General features: G+C 37.8%; 2 protein-coding genes across 5 annotated transcripts in view; both read right to left on the bottom strand.

The window, feature by feature from the left end:
• PLEKHG7 (pleckstrin homology and RhoGEF domain containing G7) overlaps positions 1-21126 on the bottom strand; it is a 61655-nt gene that overhangs the window by 8246 nt on the left and 32283 nt on the right. For all 4 annotated transcript variants that reach the window (XM_016147668.2, XM_016147660.2, XM_016147685.2 and 1 more), the window contains 7 exons: positions 17765-17860; positions 17111-17212; positions 13670-13783; positions 7416-7590; positions 5762-5877; positions 5316-5409; positions 86-165 (listed from right to left, as the gene is read on the bottom strand). In XM_016147668.2, the coding sequence (XP_016003154.2) occupies positions 86-165; positions 5316-5409; positions 5762-5877; positions 7416-7590; positions 13670-13783; positions 17111-17212; positions 17765-17860 (777 nt within the window). The remainder of the gene's footprint in view (positions 1-85; positions 166-5315; positions 5410-5761; positions 5878-7415; positions 7591-13669; positions 13784-17110; positions 17213-17764; positions 17861-21126) is intronic.
• Positions 18944-20606, bottom strand: LOC107512299 (40S ribosomal protein S24-like). The gene has a single exon (XM_036237975.1). The coding sequence runs from the start codon at positions 20589-20591 to the stop codon at positions 20259-20261; it is 333 nt and encodes a 110-aa protein (XP_036093868.1). The 5' UTR covers positions 20592-20606; the 3' UTR covers positions 18944-20258.

The raw sequence follows: 21126 nt of genomic DNA on the forward strand, positions 1-21126 counted from the left end.
AGAATTTCTTATTTTTTTAACACGACTTTTCTGGAAATAGTTCAAACTTATTTAGCAGATTTATTTAAAAATAGCAGCATTTTACCTTTTTGTTGCGCTTAGTTTTCGTAACTAAGAGGAAATCATCAAAGAGAAACAGATAAACATCTAGGAATCTCGTACTTTCTGAGGAAAGAAAGAAGGTGAAATTGGGGTTGGAAATAGTAAGCAGATGGTTTTTTTTTTAGACCAAAGAATCTCTCAGAAAACAAAACAGTCCAGGCATCCTGGCACACCAGGCTGGTAACTCAGGGCGCTCCTAACATATGGTCAGAACACTGCGCTACTGTTGGACTGATTTCTTCCTGAAGCAGAGATTTGAAAAGAGCCCAAGCTCATGACTTTAAAGACATTGTATTCGTGATGCATTTCATGTAGGTCTAAGATGACTTGTATAATATTTGTAATGGTTTCGACTAAGATGTTGAACGTACAGTATTTTTGCCTTTCGACTCATCTAGGTGGAATAAGGAAGTAATTAAGAATAAATGAAAACATAGGAGTGGAGCCCTGATCCAATAGGATTAGTGTCATCATAAGAGGAAACATCATAGAGAAAGCCACATGTGGACACTGAGAAGGTGGCCATCTATAAGCTGGGAAGAGAATTCTCAGCAGAAACCGAATTGGGAGGCTATTTGATCTTGGACTTCCAGCCTCCAGAATCATGAGAAATAAATTTCTGTTGTTTAATCCACCAAGTCTATGAAGTTTTGGTAAGGTGGCCCTAGCTGATTAAGAGTTATTTAAACTTCTTGTTTCTCAAGTTTGGCAGTGTGTCTATAATGTTTAAATATTCTTCATGTAGCTTTATATTTATAAACTTTTTTGATAGCAACATAAGGCAAATAGGCTTTTCTCTAGGAAAGAGTTAGTAGAAGAGAAATCAAATATTAGAATAAGGTATCCCCCTCTCTAATTTCACTCTTTAGAAATTAGAAGAAGAAATGGTTAAATTTAAGCGATTTCAGAGGAAAAGACAGTCTATTTAGAGGCAGTCTGCGATAGGTACTTAAAATAAATATAAGAAAACTCAGTAAATATTTTTTATTCTTCTTCTTTATTTATTTATATTATTCTAGAAAGGTTTTCTCATATACTTTTACCCCTGGAAATTTGGTGTCAAAGTTTAAGTTAATAGATAAAATATTTAAGAGTCATGTCTATTTCCTCCCCTTTAAATATAGAGAAAAGATTCTTTCCATATTTGCGTAGAGAAGAAATTAGATATTTTATTCAATCTTGAATCATCCTCGAATGTTTTTTGAAACATTGTATTCTATCATTACTGGAAATTCATCTGTTCTTTGCAAATGAGGCTATGGCAAAATTTTTTAATTGTCCCTCAAAAACCATTCACCCCTTCTTTTGTAGTAATGGAATTTCTGAGTTTTTTTTTGTGGGTACAGTTATACTGCAAATAAATACTACAACACTCAGCTTTTTTTGTAGCTAAATATGATTAAATGACTAAATTCTGACCAATGGAATATGAGCGAAAGGGTGCAGTTTCTGAGTCACATCCTTAAATAGCAGGGCTTTGCTCTCCTATTCACTTTTTTTTCCTTGCCACCAGCTGGACACACTGGTGATTCATCTTCAGCCTCAGAGAAGAAAGCAATATCCCAGAGATAGCAGAAAAAAAACAAAAACAAAAACAAACAAACAAACCAGAAGAAACCTGGGTCCCTGATCACTCCATGGAGGAGGGCTGTCACAGAGCTCAGCCTTTTACATGGGAGAAAAATAAACCAACTATCTTTTTAAGGGATTATTATCTCCCTCTGTCTCTAGTGGCTGAACCAATATCCTAATACACACATAATGTTAAGAATGGGATATTTGGACAAAACTAGACCTTCAGGACCTGTTAAATGTTGTTTTCTCCAACCTCTGCCACTCATATGTAAATTAGGTTGATGACTGTCAAAATGAAATAGTTTTATTTTCTCCTGATAATTTTAACTATTTTATTTTAATAAATAGGCAGTGAGCACCTTCTATGTCCTAGACTCTATTTTAGGAAGTAATGATTATTTTATCTATCATTCATTGAGGCCCTAGGTTCCCATCAAGCAATCAACAAATATTAAGCACCTGCTATGTGTCAATGATGAAGATAGAATCTCTACCTTCAAAGAATTTTAATTCTAGTGAGAGCAGGCACATAATGAACATGTAAACAAGATTTAAAATAAGATAAATTCAGAAACTGATAGTGCTAAAAAGTAGATATGAAAGAGAATGACTAAGGAGGGAGATTGTAAGCATAAAGTCAGACTCTTCACATTTGTAATCCCAGAAATTTGAAGTTATTAGAATCCCAGTGAAAAACTTTAACCAAATAATTGTATTAGACTTAACCAATGAACATTGTGAATCTGAAATTCTGCTTAGCTAAATGCTACAGAACCAGATATGAGACTTCCAGATTTGTGCAGTTCTATCTTGACTAGGCATTTTTTTCTCATGACTTATTCCAGTTCTGCAGTAACTTGAATGATACAGGTTCTTTAGGTGTTAACAGCTGTTGGACCATCATATTTGCACCTTACTCATTTTTCTAGTTAGAAATACTAATCTGTGGGTAGCAACACATTTGTGAAAGATATCCTGGAGTGATTCCAGTGGGAAGTTGGCTATGCTCCAAAAGTTATGAAAATTTGTACTTTCTGGGAATGAGAAAATATACTTATTTGTTTATAATAGTACAGTTTTTAAAGCTGGAAAAAATGTTAAAACAAAATATATAAATGTTAGATATCATCATCATTGTCATCATCATCACCATCACCACCATCAACAATATTTACAGAAGAGATGAAGGGAAATTAAAAAATTTTCCCAAAGCCTGCCATTGGAGCTAGATCCCCTGATTCTTGGTCTAATGTTTTTCCATTTAAAATGATGTCTTATTTCTTCAAACACTGTTACCCCCACCCCCACAGCATCTCCATGCCAACTGAGTCAAAGTCCCAATGACTTTAATTTTGACTTGATATAACTAAATGCTACCTCCTCTCTGATGGGACTTGAACACAGCAAATGCCATTAAACAAATGCCTGGTGTTAGTGACATTTATGTTGCTCATCCACATTCTACCACATTTAACTCTACAAGAAACTTTTTCTGAAAAATTAGACTCCTTCTTAGGCCAGTTTCCTCACCCATGCTTCCATGCAAACACCCCACTGCCGTGTGACCTGTGAATAAACCCCTGACACGGCTTTTCACCGAAAGATGGTCATTGTCATGTTCATCCAACTTGCACGTGGCTTCTCACCATTCCCACACATGAAACCTAAGATTGACTTCCTGATCCACTTTACTCTGTCACCCTCAGAGTGATGGACCAATCTTTCAGACACAGAGATTAGAACACTTAAAGGCATCAATCCATTTTCTCTTTAACCATTTTGTCAAGCATAAAATCTTCCTATTTTGAGATATCTCTCACATTCATCCTTTTCTATCCATGCCCATTTCTAACATTTTAGGATGGGCCAGTGCATCTCACAGTGTTGGAAAGTTCATAGATAGGCCGAAGAGGTAAATCAAAATCTCTGATAATTCCAGGTTGAAGACAATTTTGGCGGGAAAGGCATGTTTGAACAAAGAGCCGTGTTTTACTTTATTACTTTGATTTGGGCTTGCCAGAAGATATAATTATTTTTGAAATTGTAAATAACATCAAAGAAAATTTAAAATTGCTATCTTTCCAAATGAAAGTGGAAGGGTGGTGATCTGTAGGTTAAGAATGGTTGAGAAACACAGGCCTGGCTCTTCCTGCCTCACCTGGCTTCACTGTGGAGCTTCCGGGCAGGTCTCTGCTTTGGTCTCCTCCTCTAAATCCATTTTGTGCATTGCTTCCAATAGCTCCTTCTTCAACTTTTAAGCCTATCACTTGTTGTTGGCAATTTCCTGGGTGGGTCCTCCTGTTTGCCTTCCAAAGCAGCTGGTGCCATTCCATAAACTGAGGCAGCCTGGCTTGGGTCTGGACTCTGCTGTTAACCTGCCATATACCCCTGAGCATGATATGGAACCTCCCAGGCCTCAGATTTCTCACTTATAACATGGGATTAAATCTAACTTCTCTATATATGTCACTAGAAGAAGAAAATGCATAAAAAAGCCCTTTGATGGAAGATGCTGGGTGTGTCTATCTTTCCCCGTCAGCCATTGCCGGGTGGGGGTCATGTCCCAACGTATCATCTTGTGCTACACCTAACATATGGCAGAGTCTCAGCAAATATGTATCGAATAGGAGTTGTTGCTTGGAACTCCTCGCCAGATCTCACACTACCGTAAATAGGAAACCTCACACTCCACAGGGCTTCACACGCAGTAGGTATCCAATCAAGATTTTGTGCAGAAATGAATAGATGAATGAATGCAAATCTTGTTTCTCCAGGCACTCCTTTCTGATCACAATATTTGCTGAACACTGATTCTGTGCCAACCATTCTTTCAAATGCTTGTACCTCCATTAGCTCATTTAATCCTCACAACAAAGAGGAGAGATTTCCATAACTGGCCCAAGGTTACACAGACAGAAAAGGTTGAGCCAGGACATGATCTGGCAGTCAACCTGCAAGACTTGCCCTTTTAACCACTCTAGCAGAGCTTATTCTCTGATGTGGCTTCTGCCTCCAGGACTTTTCTCCTGCTATAGTCTTCATCTGGGTTGTCCTTTACTGATCTCCATCTTTGTATCCCCCAAGCCTACCTCTAGTCTCAGGAACCACATGAAGGCTTTTGTGGGTACTCCAGCTTCAGACCCTCTTCTATTCTGAACTTAACTTGCAGGTCTGCTCATGATGGCAGAGCTTCCCAACTAGAGGGTCAAGGATTATACAGAATAATAATTCCATATCCTCCAATAGTACCCACCTAGCACAACACGTTTTACATAACAGGTTCTCAGTCAACACTGACAAGGTGATTGCCTAGCTCACTGGAGTAGTAAAATGATGATAACAGCTGACAGACTGTTTATTATGTTCCAGACCTTGAGCTGAGCACTTCATGTATGTTATTTCATTTTAACAACAAGATAGATATAGTTATCCTATTTTACAGAGGGAAAATGGAGGACACATAGTTAGTTACACTGTGAAATCTTTGATCAAGCTCACATCTGCCTGACTCCACAGGATGTCCTGTGATTCACATCTTCCATAGGCAAATGCAATTCTTCCCGCCCTTCAATTAGCAACAGTTGGCCAAGTTACAAGGGAGCAAAGATGTCAAGTTTTTAAAGGAAGCAGTTATTTACCTGCAAGAGTTAATTTTCCCTCATAGAGAAGGTGTCTGTTGGTCGGTGACAGGATGCTTTCTGCCATGTGTTCTTTAAAAATGTGTTTCAGGCACTTGAGAAACGGGAGAAAAATCAAAGAGAGGTTGTTAGTGATTGGAAGAGAACCCGTTCCAGCAGCTGGGGCAATGTGCTTTATCTATAAAGATCAGGACATTTAGAAATGCCAGTAGATGGACACAGGAATGAGAAAGAATGAGAAAACCTCTCAGAAGGACCACGCCAAGAATGGCGTGATGACGTCAGCCTCCCTACGTACAATGCCATGTGAAAGAAGGCTTTACTTGTTCACAAAACTAGATTTATTTTTCAAGTGGACAGCTGGGCACCTTGAAAGTCTAGTCTATTTCCACCTGAATGCCAGACTTCTGGAAAGGAACATAAGTCTTAATTGATCCTTTTTGTACCTCTGGAATGAAAAACCTTTTATCTCTATCCCAAAGTGGAGGCCACACTATAATCTCCTGTAGGTGTCTCAATTTTTGGAAATTGTCAAGCCACTTCACTTTTCCTTCAAGATCCCCTGAAAAACAAGACACATTCAATATATTTTTAAATTCACGTGACATTACAGCATAAATTTTAACCAAGATGCACAGTAATCATTTAGAGACACTGCCCCTGGAGTAAAACCATACTTTAGGTTCATTTAACGTATTGTTTGCAGTTTAAATGTCTTAGAAAACCCCACTAATTTGGAATTAGTCTCTTGCAGAGAAAAATGAAGCTTAAATAATTTAATTCAGTAGGTTGGAAATGTATTGTGCAATTTTATTTAAATAATACAAATAGTGTCCTTGGTAGCTTTCTCTTATTCCCCATACAACATGGCCTGTAATTAGAAGATGAAAAAAAAATCAGACTAACTAGGATGAACATGCCTTTTTGTCTTAATCATAAAATATGCATTTCCTTTATGATAAGAATAATTATTTTTTTTAGTGAAAACTTATTTTCTCTTCTTAAGATTTGTATTAATGTTCCAACATTTTCTAATAACATATTCTACTGAGGTTTATTAAATGATTTTTAGGAACATGAAGGGCAAGCCATAGGCCCACAGAATCACATGGTTAACAGAATCCTTGAGAATTTATCATCTTTAAGCTCATAGACTTAAAGGAAGGCCACAAGGATCTCTTCCCCCAACTATGAAAATCCATATTTTATTGAGAAATCCCCAGAAGGGATGTTATTCTCTTCCTCAAAAACCTATCAAAATGAATAATAATCTTCAAAATTACTCTGAAAGTTTTTAAAACTCTGCTTTTAATTAAATTTTTGTCTTATTCATTTGATAAGCTTAATTTTAGTTCCTTGGGTCATTTTAGAATTTGAGCAAAAGCTTTAAAAAGAGGAAAGAAACTCCCATTTTACCTTTAAACTTGTAAAAGAAAGATATCATTTCTTCGCAGCTGATAATCATAACTTTGACTTGTTCCCTTTGACACTCTCAGGAAATCTTGGCTTATGGGCATATATCACAAAATTCTTTGGATTCCATTGTACAGAGCTACTCTGATAAATTTAAGTCATCACAGGTCTTGCTCTGTTCCTATTACCAAATTTCAGTTTTAAAGATCACAGTCGGCATTATTTTTAGATTGTCCCTGGATTTCAGTGACCGAAAAAAAATGATGAATAGTAACTTGTCCTCCGGAAAGGCTTCCCATGGTGTTTATTCCCATGTGCTTTGTGTTTGGGCTCAGTGTGGATGTTAAAAACAAAGTGCCTTCAATCATCTGGGAAGTAGAACTTTTCCTGCCTGAACTCACATCTGAAAACCTTGGAGACAGCCACGTCCTGCGTAAGCTCGGTGGTAGAGTTCTCATAGGGTTCACCAGGATGTGACTGGGGCCCATTGTTTTGTGTGTGTTTGATACACAATTCCCTCAAACCCAAATCCACATTTCCCAGAACCGTGACCTCAATGCACTGGAATTACCTTCTAAGATGGAAGCCCAGATTGTTCCTGGTAGCCAGAAGGCCCCCCGCCCCCAACCACCAACTCTTTGATTAAGCTTCTACTGGAGCGCGGGGTCACTTATCTCAGGGACTTACGGATCGACTTTTCCACCTTTTCCTTGATGGAGTAGATCATGATTTTCTCAGCAGAGTCTGTACTCCTTTTCCAGATATTCTTCAGCAACAAGGGGTATCGAGTCAGCCTGTGAAGTGGGGCCACTAGCAGCTCAGGCAAGTGAAGGCGTCTGCACTGTTCATTTTGCTCACACCACTGGGGAAAAAGCAGACATTCAGAATATCACTTCTCCTATCAAGGCCTTGAGAAGCCTGGACATGAAAAACTCTTAGAGATTTTATTCAGTAGTGACCTAATGCAACCGTGGGCTTGCTGGGAAAATTTATAAGCTACAGAGGAGAATTTGCTTTTGAAATTCCCGTATTAAACTGTCTTTAGCAAGCATCTGTCTACCAGTGCCAAATTCAGGGTCTGAAATGGGTTTCTTAGATGTGGTTAGGAAGTATTATTGAATATTGCTGACTAACACTGTTACTTCCCAATGAAAGAAATGAGAGAATCCTTCTTCAGATGTCTCACCTTCCCAGTATGGTGATGAAGCAGCGGTCAGCATCACCAATAACATCACCACTCAGTCCTCCTAAATGGGGAAATTTATCAGGATTTCAATGCACAGGAAAAGTTTAAAATTTGTTAAATCCCCTGGAGAACACGTGTTCCATCAGAGGCAGTCACGAGATGTGTTAATGTGTGTGCTCCAGCCTTGTTTACCCTTCTCGTTTAAGAATTTGGTTTCCCCCTTGGCTCTGGGGGGAGATTTCTGATTTTTCCAGCTCTGTTCCCATCCCTGTTGTGCTGCACAGTTAAGAGAATTGCAAATCAACACTGGTGGGGTAGAAGGAAAAAGGATTTTTCTTTTTGAATTAGGTCCTTGATCCTCTTTTGTTGACGAAGATCAGAATAATATAAGAAAATAAAAATAAAAGTCCAAGAGGCTAAATTGATCAACATGCTATAGAGCAGAGAGGAGAGAGGAGAGGGATAAAGACACAGATAATTTTCAATAAGGAGAGTTTGGACAAAGAGGCAGTTGCACGGTGTGCAAGCCCTGGGGAAGACAGGAAAAAGAATTGTAACAAGTATTGCTATGGAATATATATATGGTTTCCATAAATGGTATTTGAGAAACAAATAAACGTGAGAATAGCTTATAAATTTGTTTCATCTGCTGGACTGTTTTTTGAATTCAACACTGTCTTGAACCTGAGGGCTCCTGGCTTTTGCACAGGTGACACCTGACTCATGGAGCTAGGTCTCTGGCTACTATGCACACAGGTTCATCAAGGAGTGTTTTTGGAGGATGTGTTCTCTTCCTGTTCTCTTCCCCCACCTACCCACACTTGAGTTCAGCTGTAAAGAAGTCTTGCTTTTGCACTAAATGATTTTTTTTTTGTACAGACTATTGCCTCTTTTCTGTCTTTCATGCTCAGTCCCAGGCCAGGTTATGTCCTCTGCTTCGTGACCCAGACCCTCGGGGCCAGCCTTAGGTTAGCGAAGGTACATTGTGGAAGGCTCCCTCTGCTTCCCCAAAGATAGCTTCATATATCTTTATGCCCAGATGTTGGCCCTTGCATTTTAGAGATCTGGGTACAATTGACTCAAACCCCCACCAAGTACAAAGCCCTCCCTTAGATATTTACAAACTCAGTGAGAGGCTGAGATTCTTATGGCTTCCTCTGGCCCCCACACTCCCGCACGTACGCACACTGTTTCTTCCCTGTACAGCTTGGGCCAAACGTCAAACTTAGCCCCTTGATTATTTGATTATGTTGGTTTCCACTGTAATCCCATTCATACCAAATGTTTTATGAGTGTATATGTTTATTTTACTGAAGATTTTGGGTTGTTCAGGAGGGATCGAATTCACACTCTCCCTCCCCCCTCCTTTATGGTTTCATTCTCTTTCTTTCTAATTATTTTTTCATTATTAAATGTTTTGGGGGTAACATTGGTTAATAACATTATATACGTTTCAGATGTACAACAATATAATAATGTAACATCTGTGTACTCTATTATGTGCTTACTACCCAAAGTCTAGTCTCCATTCTCTTCTTTGGAAAGAGAAAGCTTTTCCTTTCCCTTCCCCTTTCTAACTCCTCTCCTTTTCTCTTTTGGCCTCATGCTTAGCAATTTGCACTTGTTTTTCATAGCTTGACTGTGTCCTTGGGAGTTTCACCCTCCTGCACTAGGAACTTTATTGAAGTATTTCTTCTGAAAACATCCAATGTTCTTCCTCACAGAAATTCTGTTGGCATGATCTTTTTCACTTTTCTATATACAAAAGGCAGGTCATGAAAGTAAGCGCAAGGGTTCATGGTAGATGGAGCTTTAGGAGCCAGGCTTTAAGGCTTGCTGAGGTGGACTACCTCCCTTTCTCCATACTTCAGATTCTTCTTGGTGGAAGGCAGTAGGTCACCTCCAAGTTCTCATCCAGCTCAAAATGGCTGGGATTTCCATCAAAATTGAAAGGAATGGAGAAGGAAGCAGGAAATGCAGATGTGGAGAGGTTGGGAGTGGTAAGGAGGGTAAAGAAGAGATGTGAAGAGGCCTTAGTCTGTGATCATAATGGCTGATTTCCATGCTGACTCACTTATTGGCAGCAGCATTCCAGCGCAGGTGTCTGTGAGGTCCAGTAACAGATTTCTCAGCAGCAGTTAGGTATTCCCTCAAAACACACAGCTACTGCCCCAAATTTCCATGCCACAGAAAACAGCTTTGGCTGCCAGCACCCTCTGTTATTCAGGGCAAATGTGAAAACACCCAATGTACACCAGACTTCAATCAAACAAGAAGCATCAGTGGCAAATAATTGAGACAAGGATCCAGGCAAGGATTATTAGAAGCTTTTATCAGAAGAGGCAAAAAAGATATGCAATGATTCTAAAAGTAGTAAAAACTTTTGTTTCATCACTCTATTGGCTTTAGCTTTTTCAGGTCCATTAGGAGAAAAAGGAACATCTCTGTCAAGAGAGGTTGGACATAAAAGCCATTTTTATGGATAGGTCTAGATCAATGGAGGCTGCTTTTGTTTTGTAATAAATATTCAAAGTGTTTAGAGGAACAGTAAAAGGAATTCAGGGGCCCAAATAAAAATGTTCTTCTCATAAATTTGTCCTGGTGGGATGTAACATTGGGCTGGGGCAGCCTGCATTCTTGAAATCTTAGGGAATTTATTAATATTCTCTAATCTCATCTGTGACGTGTGGATAACAAGAGTAACTACCTCAGTAGTCTGGTGGAATATTTAAAGAATTTTTTTCCCCCACAAATCTAGAAGACAATCTGATGATAGCGAGAAGGGAGGGAAGTTGAGGAGCTGGGAGAAAGGGGCAAAGGGGTAAAGTAGTCCCTTTAACATTTCTTGTAATATTGGTTTGGTGACGATGAACTCCTTTAACTTTTTCTTGTCCGGGAAGCTCTTTATCTGTCCTTTTAGTCTAAATGATAGCTTTGCTGGGCAAAGTAATCTTGGTTGTAGATCTTTGCTTTTCATTACTTTGACTATTTCTTGTCAATCCCTAATGTTTCTGTTGAGAAATCAACTGACAGTCTTATAAGAGCCTCCTCGTAGATAACTAATGGCTTTTATCTTGCTGCTTTTTAGATTCTCTCTTTGTCTTTAACCTTTGGCATTGCAATTATGATGTGTCTTGGTGTGTATTTCTTTGGGTCCATCTTGTTTGGGACTCTGTGCTTTCCAGGCTAGTATGTCTATTTCCTTCACCGGGCTAAGGAAGTATTCCATCGTTATTTCTTCTAATAGGTTTTAAGTTCCTTACTCTCTCTGTTTTCCTCTGGTCTATGATGTGAACGTTGTTATGCTTGATGTTGTCTCAGAGGCCCCTCAAATTATCCTCATTATTTTGGATTCTTTTCTTGTTGCTCTTCTGTTTGGATGTTTTTGCTACTTTATCTTTCAAATCACTGATTTGATTCTCTGCTTCATCTAATATAGAGTTGGTTCACTCTAATGTATTCTTTATTTCGGTTATTGTATACTTCATTTCTGACTGGTTCTTTATTATGTTTTCTGTCTCCATTTTTATATTTCCTATTTCTTTGATGAGGTTCTCACTGAGATCATTGAGCATTCTTATAACCAGTGTTTGAATGTGGCGTCTGGTAGATGGAACACCATGAAGAGACCTGATACAAAGTCCTAGTCTCTTTCTCTGCATTATTTTAATTGTCTCTGAAAGAGCAGGGCGAATTCTACTTCTATTATGGTATACAACATGATGTACAGACATTAATTAAACCCATGCCCACACGATGTGGAGGGTAAATTCATCTCAGTGCATTCATAGCCCAATTTCAGACACAGATTTAAGTTCTTCAACAACAGTGTTTTAATCAGACCATAGTTGGAGAAAAAATGTCAGCTTCAGACAGGTCCTAATTCAAATCCTATTTCTGTCCACCCTTGAACAAAAGTATGTTTCACTGAGTTGCCCGATTTATCTAAACTTTTGAAAAATGGAGATAGTATAAAATCCCATAGGGTTATTGTGTAAACTAAGAGTTCGTAGATGACCAGCATACAATCTAGTGCCTGGCTGTAGCAAGGGTTTGAGAAACAATCACCTTTATTATTATTAATTATAATCATTACATCTTATGATTATCATTATATTTATTATATGTTGTAATTATTTTATATTATTATTTTCTTAATTATCTGTGATGATGTTTTTGTTCTGTAGTACGTTCGGTGGAAAGCCGATTCACCTTAATTCCTCAAAAGTCTCTTGTTGATTCCTCACCTTTGTTTCATTGCTAACAATTCCTAGGCAATGGGAAATAGCCCTGAGGAGCTGGAAATAGTTCTAATGTAAAGAGCATTGGTTTTTTGTAATTCTTTTTTTTTTTTTTTTTTGCCTGAAGACCTTGATCATGTTATTTTTTTGCCACTTACTGGCCAAGTGACCTTGAAAAAGTCATATAATCTCTCTGAGCTTCAGGGGCACATATGGACAATGTGATCAACTTCATAGTTTTGTGCTAAGGATTAAAAGAGATGTTTGAGAAAGTGCCTGGTAAATCATTATGCATTATAAAAATATAGTATGTTTTCATTACAACATTGCCTTCTTTTCCCAAAGTATCTTTGGATGCTATGTATATTTCACATATAAATATAAATCACCTTTTTACATCACGATTAATAAGGGATTTTCCACAGGTATCTGAAAATGATGGCTGAGCCTTGTTAAAATCTCTGCCCAACTTAAAAGAGAAAGAAATTGACCCAGATTGTCCTCTGTTCGGGGGCTTTGCTGGCAGTCTTAATCCATTAGCTTCCAGGGAAAACTTTTGTAACACAATTATTCGTACATTTAGAAATCTAATAGCGTTCAGTTTTTAGTTTGTGTAGCAAATAAAACACTGAAAGTTTGAAGTTACAAAAATAAAGCAAAGTTTCTCCCCCAGTTTCATTCCTCCTTTCTTATCCATGCCACACCCAGGCTTCCTGGCACATCTGGGCCCTAAGAGCACTGATTCACAGCTAAGTTGTTGGAAACTATGGTAGCTTTTCTTCCCACACCTCTGAGGTGATTCTTTCCCAGGGGCTTTTTGCAGCTGCAGAGAAGAGTTAGTTTTCTGGAAAGACTCGGACTATTTTTTTCTGGGTCATACAAAAGGGCTCTGATATAATACAGTTAAGACTAAAAAAGTGTCAAAAGAGGGGTCAAAGCAAGTAGAGAAGTCAAGGAAAATTCTTTCCATGTTGGCTTATTAACAAATGCGGAAGGTCCTTAGCAGAAATTCCTTGTCTTGATGCTTTGGGACCCACAGGGTACAACTCCAGGGGCAACACTTGCCTTGTGCTCTGTGATGTGCTCTAGGGGGTGCCATTCACATACAATACAAGGTAAACTGTGTGCCAAGTTTTTGTGCAATAGGATCTTGCTGGGACCAAATCCTCTGAAAGCAAACTTCTTGCCACAAGCAAACTTGGTTCTTAGTCTAGTTTTCTCCTTACAATGGACCAGTTTCTTCCACAAACTAACCAATGGACAAATAAAGTATTTTTAGCCTCAACCGAAATTTTAGGAGGGGCATTAGATGATATGTTTTCAGGTATGTGCCATTTAAAATTCTTAAGTGTGCAGCAGAAGATGTATTTATGAGGAAAGCAGATTTGTAGTTAAATGTATTATTGATCATTTATTTTTCTTCTTTCTCATTTAATTGGGTATACTAATTCCTAGTACCTATTATGCCAAAGAGTCCCAGGAAAAATATAAAAGAAAAGAAAATGGTACTTTACTTTTAAGTAAATTCCAAAGTCGTTTCTCTGCCTCAGGCTCTCAAGATAAAAGACAGCAGCTGAATAATTCAGGCAGTAGGTCTGGTGGCTCTGACAGAGGCTCCCTCGGAAATACTGCAAGAGGAAAAGAGCAGGAGGAGAATCAAAGGGCAAGGGCAGCACAGATAGACTCTCTTTCTCATCACTTTTATCACTTACTAGAACAGAGAAAAGTGGAGGAGTCACTATCAACAAGCAGGAGTTATGACTGTATGGATAGAAACAAGTTATCATCAGAATAAATATTCTTTTAAAAGATGGCATTCCCACAATAAACAGTTAACTTCTCCATAAATCATTTTCTTTATCCATACCTAAATTTTATGAAGGACATCTTGATGTAATTCACCCTTTACCTCTGTTTATACTTTGTTGAGGTCTACACTCTCCTCATGGTAACTGATAATGAATATTGCATTTAATTTCAGTGCTTATGTTGGTTTATGTTGAGTTTGTGTTGGTAGTAAGTGATTAAAATAACAACACTCAATTTTTCATCAAAACTTCCTTAAAAATATCCTTAATTCTCCTGGTGGCTTCTAAAACTCTAGAGTCCAATTTGGCACCTCTACTAAATGTACTGTGTTTAGTAACATGCATTTTGTATAACAGTCTTACTAATCTAACACTTATCTTCTCTTTTCTTTATAATTTCTATTTAATGTCCTAAATTTGCTGTAACAACTATACATTTATAAGCCATCTCAAATTTATTTTAGAATAAGGCAAATGGTCAATTTATATCTACATATTCATAAATATAATGGTTGAACAGAGCACAACACACAATGTACCACTATCTCAATTAAATGTCTTTCTTGGCAATGAATTATTCTTTACACTTCGCCAGTGCTTCTTTCTCCTTACTGACAGACCTTCTTTTCAGGATTCCATGGTGCCTGCTATGTTGCTAAGCCTATGGGCTCCTCGATATATTTATTAATTAATATAGTGAATAATGGGTCCCATTGAGGAATTTTCAATAGTGTCATGATGTGGTGGAATGAAAGAAGAAAGACACAGTTTTTAGTTACATTATAACTACAGTGAGTACAGAAAGCAGACCAAGCCTAAGAAGCCACTAAAGGAAGTGACAGTAATAAAGGCAGAGATAACGAAAACTAGCAAAATATTGTTACAAGACAGAGGAGAAAATGCTATGGGGGAAAATGTCACGTTTTGGCTCCAGCAAGAAGTAATTTGAAACACATGATCTGAATTTATTTTTTAGAGGGCAGAGGGGTGGTTGTTGGTAGCTTGGAGATAAAGAGAAGATTTCACAGGGCACTGAGATGCTTTAGAAATATCATTAGTAGGAGGCAACTTTTAAGACCGTATATGGTCAGTCTTAGAAATCCAGTGCCGCAACCCATTAGCTATGTGACCTTGGCCACATTTTCTAACCTTTTCAAGCCTCAGTTTCCTTCTCAGTAATTTGTTCACATGGCTCATAACAAAATGTGAATAACAAAATGTTCCAATTCTAAAGCTGGCGAGCTTCTTGTGAGGCTGTAGTACTGTTCATCTATTTTCCCTTCCTGAGGAAGATTATATGTACCAACTCTGCTGAAGGTAGGCTTGGCCATGTGACTTCCTTGGATGACGAAATGTGAACGGACATGCCATGTGCTGCTTTAGGCAGAAACTTAAGAGTCAGTGAGTTCTCTGCCCCAGTCTCTTATGTCTTTGCCACTGGTCACACTCCAGGTGGTGGTTGCTCCCCCAGCATGTGTCCTCAGCACGGGTCCCAGAGTGCGGACAGTGACAAAATAGAAGTGGAGCGTAAGTGAGATATGAACCAAGTGTTTGAGATTTGGGGACTGTTACTCTGGTACGACTGAATTTAATCGGAGTGATAAAGGACCTTTTAAATTTAGGAAAAACTTTTATGCTCATCTTTTCACATCTGTAACATAATATGAAGCATTAGCATGTGGGTTATATTATGGACCTTTAGTAAAGAGTCTATTAATATCCCTTGCTTAAGCAGGTTATAAGTTCACTTACTCTATGCTGTAAATGTTCTTGTCCCCCTGAAATTCATATATTGAATCCTAACTTTCAATGTGATGCTATTAGGAGGTAGTGCCTTCAGGAGATGATTAGCTCATGAAGGTGGAGCCCTCACGAATGAGATTAATGTCTTTGTAAAGAGGCTCCAGAGACCTCTCTAGCCCCTTCTGCCATGTGAAGGATACACGAGAAGTCTGTGACTGGAAGGGGCCCTCACCCAACCATTCCAACCCTGATCTCAGACTTCCATTCTTCAAATGTGAAAAATACATTTCTGTTGTTTATAAGCCACCCAGTCTGTAATGTTTTGTTATAGGAGTGTGAGTAGACTAAAAAACAACTTATGTGTTTTGATGAGAAATTGGTATTTTTCCAGACTATTTACTTAAAACTCAATTTAAAATTTTTCTGACTTTAAGTAAATTGAGAGAGCCCACAATTTGCTACTTTCCAACACTTTACATTTTTCTCTTGATTTTTTAAAAGTTTTCTTATTCGAATCCATTTTCAAAGTTCACTAAAGGATCTCCTTACTTTTTACCTAGTTTCTTGCTTATTTTTGTCTCATTAAATACTCCTTCTTCTTCATATCTTACCTCAAGCATCTTTGCCCCAAGAAGAATTTCCAATCTGTAACTACCTGACAATCTGCCCCAACCTAGATTTCTTTCATAATATCTGTTCCCTTTTTCCTTAGCATTGATCTCACTTTGATTATATAATTATTACTGTTGTTACTGAATTAATTTCTCCTCAACTAGACTGAAAACTTCCCATGACCAGAAATGTGTCTGGTTTTGCACGTTATCGTGCACTGGGTACCAGCCCCATGTTTAAGCACCTGATAAGTGCTCAATCTATGTTTTTCAATGGATTGTAAGAATATAAATCTTGCTAAATGAGAATTCAGAGGGACTGAATCTAAAAGCTCAAAGTAAAAAAAGGGGGGAGGAGGCCCGAATATCTACTCAAGAAATAAACAGCATTTATCAAACCAGGGGTACAGGTTTGAAAGTTCATTTATTTATTTGTTTGTTTGTTTGTTAATTTCTGTGAGACTGGTGCTTTTCTTAGAAGAACAACTGAACCATGTAATTAGTCCACACAAACTATTGCCATGAATATTGCTTTAAACTGAAGTCATTTAAAAAACAGACTTGGAAATGGGTGTTCCATACTCGCAGGTTTCTGTGTTAATAAAACCCACACAAGAGAGGCGACAATGGGAAAATAGAATCTGCAAGTTATTTTTGAAAACATTGTGGGAGGGTGCTGGTGGAACTTCCTCAGGAATAACAACAACAACAACAAAAACAAGTAGATATTAACAACTATCCTGGGATGCAGGTGAATTTATTACACGAAGCTGAGATCTCAGGAGGATTTTACCTTCTTGAGCACGGAAATGAAGTCCATGGATGGTGAAGTCTCAGAAGCACCGACATACTCCTTGATGATGGCAAAAAGACTAGTCACAAAACCAAAGCTTGTCTAGGGCCAGAAAGAAAGAACACAAGAGTAGGCACACAGCTGGGGGTAAGGAATAAATATTTGATGAACTTAAAATATCATTCTTACAGATGTTTTTCATTTCAAATTTATCTTCTGACAAAATTCAAATTTATTTTCTTTTTCAATATATATTTCCTTATAAATTTTTTAAAATAAATTTATTTTGGAATCTCTTTTCTCTTCCTTTTTAGGGGAAAGATATTATTTATAATACATGTGAGAAAAGGATATTCATTAAGAATAAACATTTATGAAGATGATGGAGATCTCAGGAACATGTTTACTTTCTTAAACAGCCAAGGAAATATTAAAAAGGTTACTGAAGGCCGATATTTGCAATCTATTGGAACGATATCAATGCATGTTTAGATTTCTTTCTTATTAACCTGACCATAAAGTTATATAGGGGAATAAACCATATTCATATTCCAGTACGAAATACAAGCCACAGAAATGGAACAAGCATGCATTTTTACAATCCTCAGGTGAATTTTAAAACATGTCTACTGACATCTTCCTACTTTGGCTCACCTGACTTAACTCCTCCAGGTTTGCAAAAAGTCTCCATAAATCCACATCCAGGAGATATTCATGAGTTTGTAGATATTTTAGTGTATTCATGAAGATCTTAAAAAAATAAACGCACATTACTTTCTATTTTCCCATTTTGAAACTTGGCTTTTGCAAGAACATTAAGCATAAACCTCCTGAGTATAACTTTACAAAACAGTCTAGAAATCGGTATTTTTAAGGCCTAATGATTTTTCTAAAAACAAATGATGACATTTAAGCTCCGTAGAACATATGGAAAATGTACTCTTCTGTATCAAGTTGTTATTGCTGATAGGTTCCCCAACAATATTCCTGTCGAATATAATCTGTTCAAATGGGCTTTCTCTGCCTCCCAGAGTCAAAGAAATCTCACAGGTTCTCTTCTTGCCAACAGCACTAATGATACCAAAACATTCATGCTAAGTTCTCATTTATTCTTTTCTTTGCGAAAGATCCAAATATCTTTTGCTTTCAGAGAAATGATGAGCTAAAAAGCTGATCACTGGAAAGGTATCTAGATTTGGATAAAAGCATTAAATATTAGTAAAAACATTAAGGGGGTCTTTTTTGATACTTGATATGATGCTTTCATACAGCAAGTCAAGAAAGAACTACAATCCTCACAGATAATCTTCCCCTCATTCTATAAACTAAAGAGAAATCAATTTATCGAAATAGGAATACTTTGATAAAAATGATGAAGCATTCAAAGGGAACAATTATCTCAAGAATATTAAGTGTGAAAAGACTGGACTTTAGACCACAAACTTTCCAATTCCCATTTTCATATTACTTAATTCATGCAGTGAATGGGACTCAAACTTGCTTCAGAATCACCGAGAAGCCTTGTTAAACCACAGATTACTGGACTCCACCCTCAGAGTTTCTGATTCAGTAGGTCTTTGATGGATTCTGAGAAAATGCATTTCTAACAAGTTCCCAAGTGATTCTGATGGTCTAGGGAATATACTTTGAGAACCACGGACTTAGTGCTTCCCCAAATCTATATAGTATTGGTTGTCAATATCCAAGTATTTAAGATATGTAACTATAAGAAACAGAAGTCATTACTATAGATAAATTGGGAAAATTTAGAAAAAACAGTCTTTTTGCTATAAGATTCTTCGCTCTACTGAAAATTTTGCCATTGTTAAAAAATATCGAGTCTTCCAGGATATTTATTTTAGCATTTGAATTTACTAATTATAAATATTCCAATTTATAAGCAACCTTGGGAAACATAATGATTGTATAAAGAGAGAAACATGTATCCTATAAATACACTAGGACTTTGGAAAATAAACTAAAATTGGTCTTTTTTTTAAACAGAAAATTTTAATTTGAAAAGTTCGTAGCAGCTGACAGTGGAACAGCAAGTTCTGTGCTATTCGTTAGGGCAGGGGAGGTAGTACAGATCGGAGGGTTCACGCTCTGCAGCTTCAACGCTCCCCTTCCCTAACATCATCCTGGTTTTGACCCATGTGTCTACTCTTCCCCAGGCCTTGGCGTGCCATGTGGAAAGCAGACCTTACTCTCAGGGGTATGTCTTGATTGCCTTAAGCCCATCAGCACATTTCTTTCTTATCAGAGTAGTTGGTTCAGAAGTGGGCATGTGACTTAAGCCAGTTCAATCAGAATCAAATTCAAGACTTTTGCTATAAATGCTGAAAAGAGGATCTCTCTTTCTCTCTCTTCCTCTCTCCTTCCATGGGCTTAAGGACAGCAGCTATCTGTGACTGCAGCAGAAAAGCAGCCATAAGATGAAGCTGATGCCATGGAAGGCAAGAATGAAAGATGAAAAAAAAAAATTGTCCTCGATCAAACAAATGTTGAAATCTCGCCTACTTCTGGACTTTACAGTCACGTGGATCAGTAAAATCCTGTATTTTTTTAAAGCTAGTTTTCTGTATCCTAATGATACACTCTCTAAGTTTCCATTTTCTCAGAGTCTTTGTGGTTTACATTTTGCTGTTAAAGTATATGGTGCTGTGACTGATGATAAATACTACTTACAGAAAATAATAACTGACATTTGTATGTCATTTGATAGATCTCAAAGAAAACTAATCTGATCATCACACTGTTCAGATGTTATGAGACAACCAGAGATGATATTGTCATCCCTTTTCTATACAGGACAGGGATTGTCATATGACAGCCTGTGGGATAAACCAGGCCCACTACCTATTTTCATAAATAATGTTTTATTGTAACACAGCTATGCACATTCCTTTATAAATTATCCATGGTTTCTTTGCACATTCCTTTATAAATTACCCAGCAGCTGAGCAGTTGTAATGAAGACCACGTGGCCTGCAAAGCCTAAAATATTTACTATCTGGACCTTTATAGAAAACGTTTGCCAACTTCTGGTTTAGGACATGGCATGGAGGACTAGATTTTACTTTTTTCTTTTTTCACTTAAAAGTTCTTAGTTCATTAATCTTCTCATGAAAAATGTACTCATGAATCTTTACTCTTTCTCTTTGCCTGCACCAACATTGACCTTTGTAGTCCCCCTAACTTTTTTCATTCTGTTCTTGTGTACCTTTTGCTGTTTTCTTGAGGTCTTTTTATGCTCGTATAGGCCATGTCTTGCAAGTCTGTGTTCGAGTTCATTTTTTTTTGCATAATCCAAGGAATCATAAATTATGCCAAAGTCAGTTGTCTTGCCACCACCAAAATGGATTCTGAATCCAGATACAAAGATGACATGTGGTGTGGTTTTGTACATTTTGGCTAGTTTTTCCTGAACTTCTGTGTTAGGCACTGTTGCCTTTCCAGGATAAAGGACATTGCTGACCATTTATTTCCATTGAGGTAGTCACTCGGTCGTGAACTTCCTGGTCCAGAGAGTACTGTGTTTTTTGTGATGGCAGCTGACCCTCAAGCAGCCAGGGAGGAAAAAAAATAAAAGCAGAACTAGACTTTTCTAAGGTCACATGACGAGTCAGAGACAGATTCAGGACTTGAACTCAGGTCTCCCAACACAGTACTTTTTTCTGTGTAAGAGACTAGCCAGGATTCGAAAGTGCTTATGGGCAGAGGCGACCTTGGGAGCAATGTGGCTCTTTTCCCCCAGTGGTCTTGGAAGGCAGTAAGACAGCTGCTTCCTTGCCCTCACTTGCCCTCTGGTTCTCCTATAAGGAATTCTCTGCTCAGAGCCTCACCAGATGAGGGCTGTAGTACTGCATAACCTCAGGGTCACCATTTACATGGCAGACATCATGAATGCCTTGTGTTTGTTAGCAGTCTCAGCAGGAATCTTCCTTTGTCTGTAAGTTCCCTGTGCTCTGGTAGCAAGTTGCAGGCTCTAAATACAACTTGGTAAACTTGGGTAG

Source organism: Rousettus aegyptiacus, unplaced genomic scaffold, assembly GCF_014176215.1.
Source record: "Rousettus aegyptiacus isolate mRouAeg1 unplaced genomic scaffold, mRouAeg1.p scaffold_m13_p_2, whole genome shotgun sequence".
Classification (NCBI taxonomy): Eukaryota; Metazoa; Chordata; class Mammalia; order Chiroptera; family Pteropodidae; genus Rousettus; species Rousettus aegyptiacus.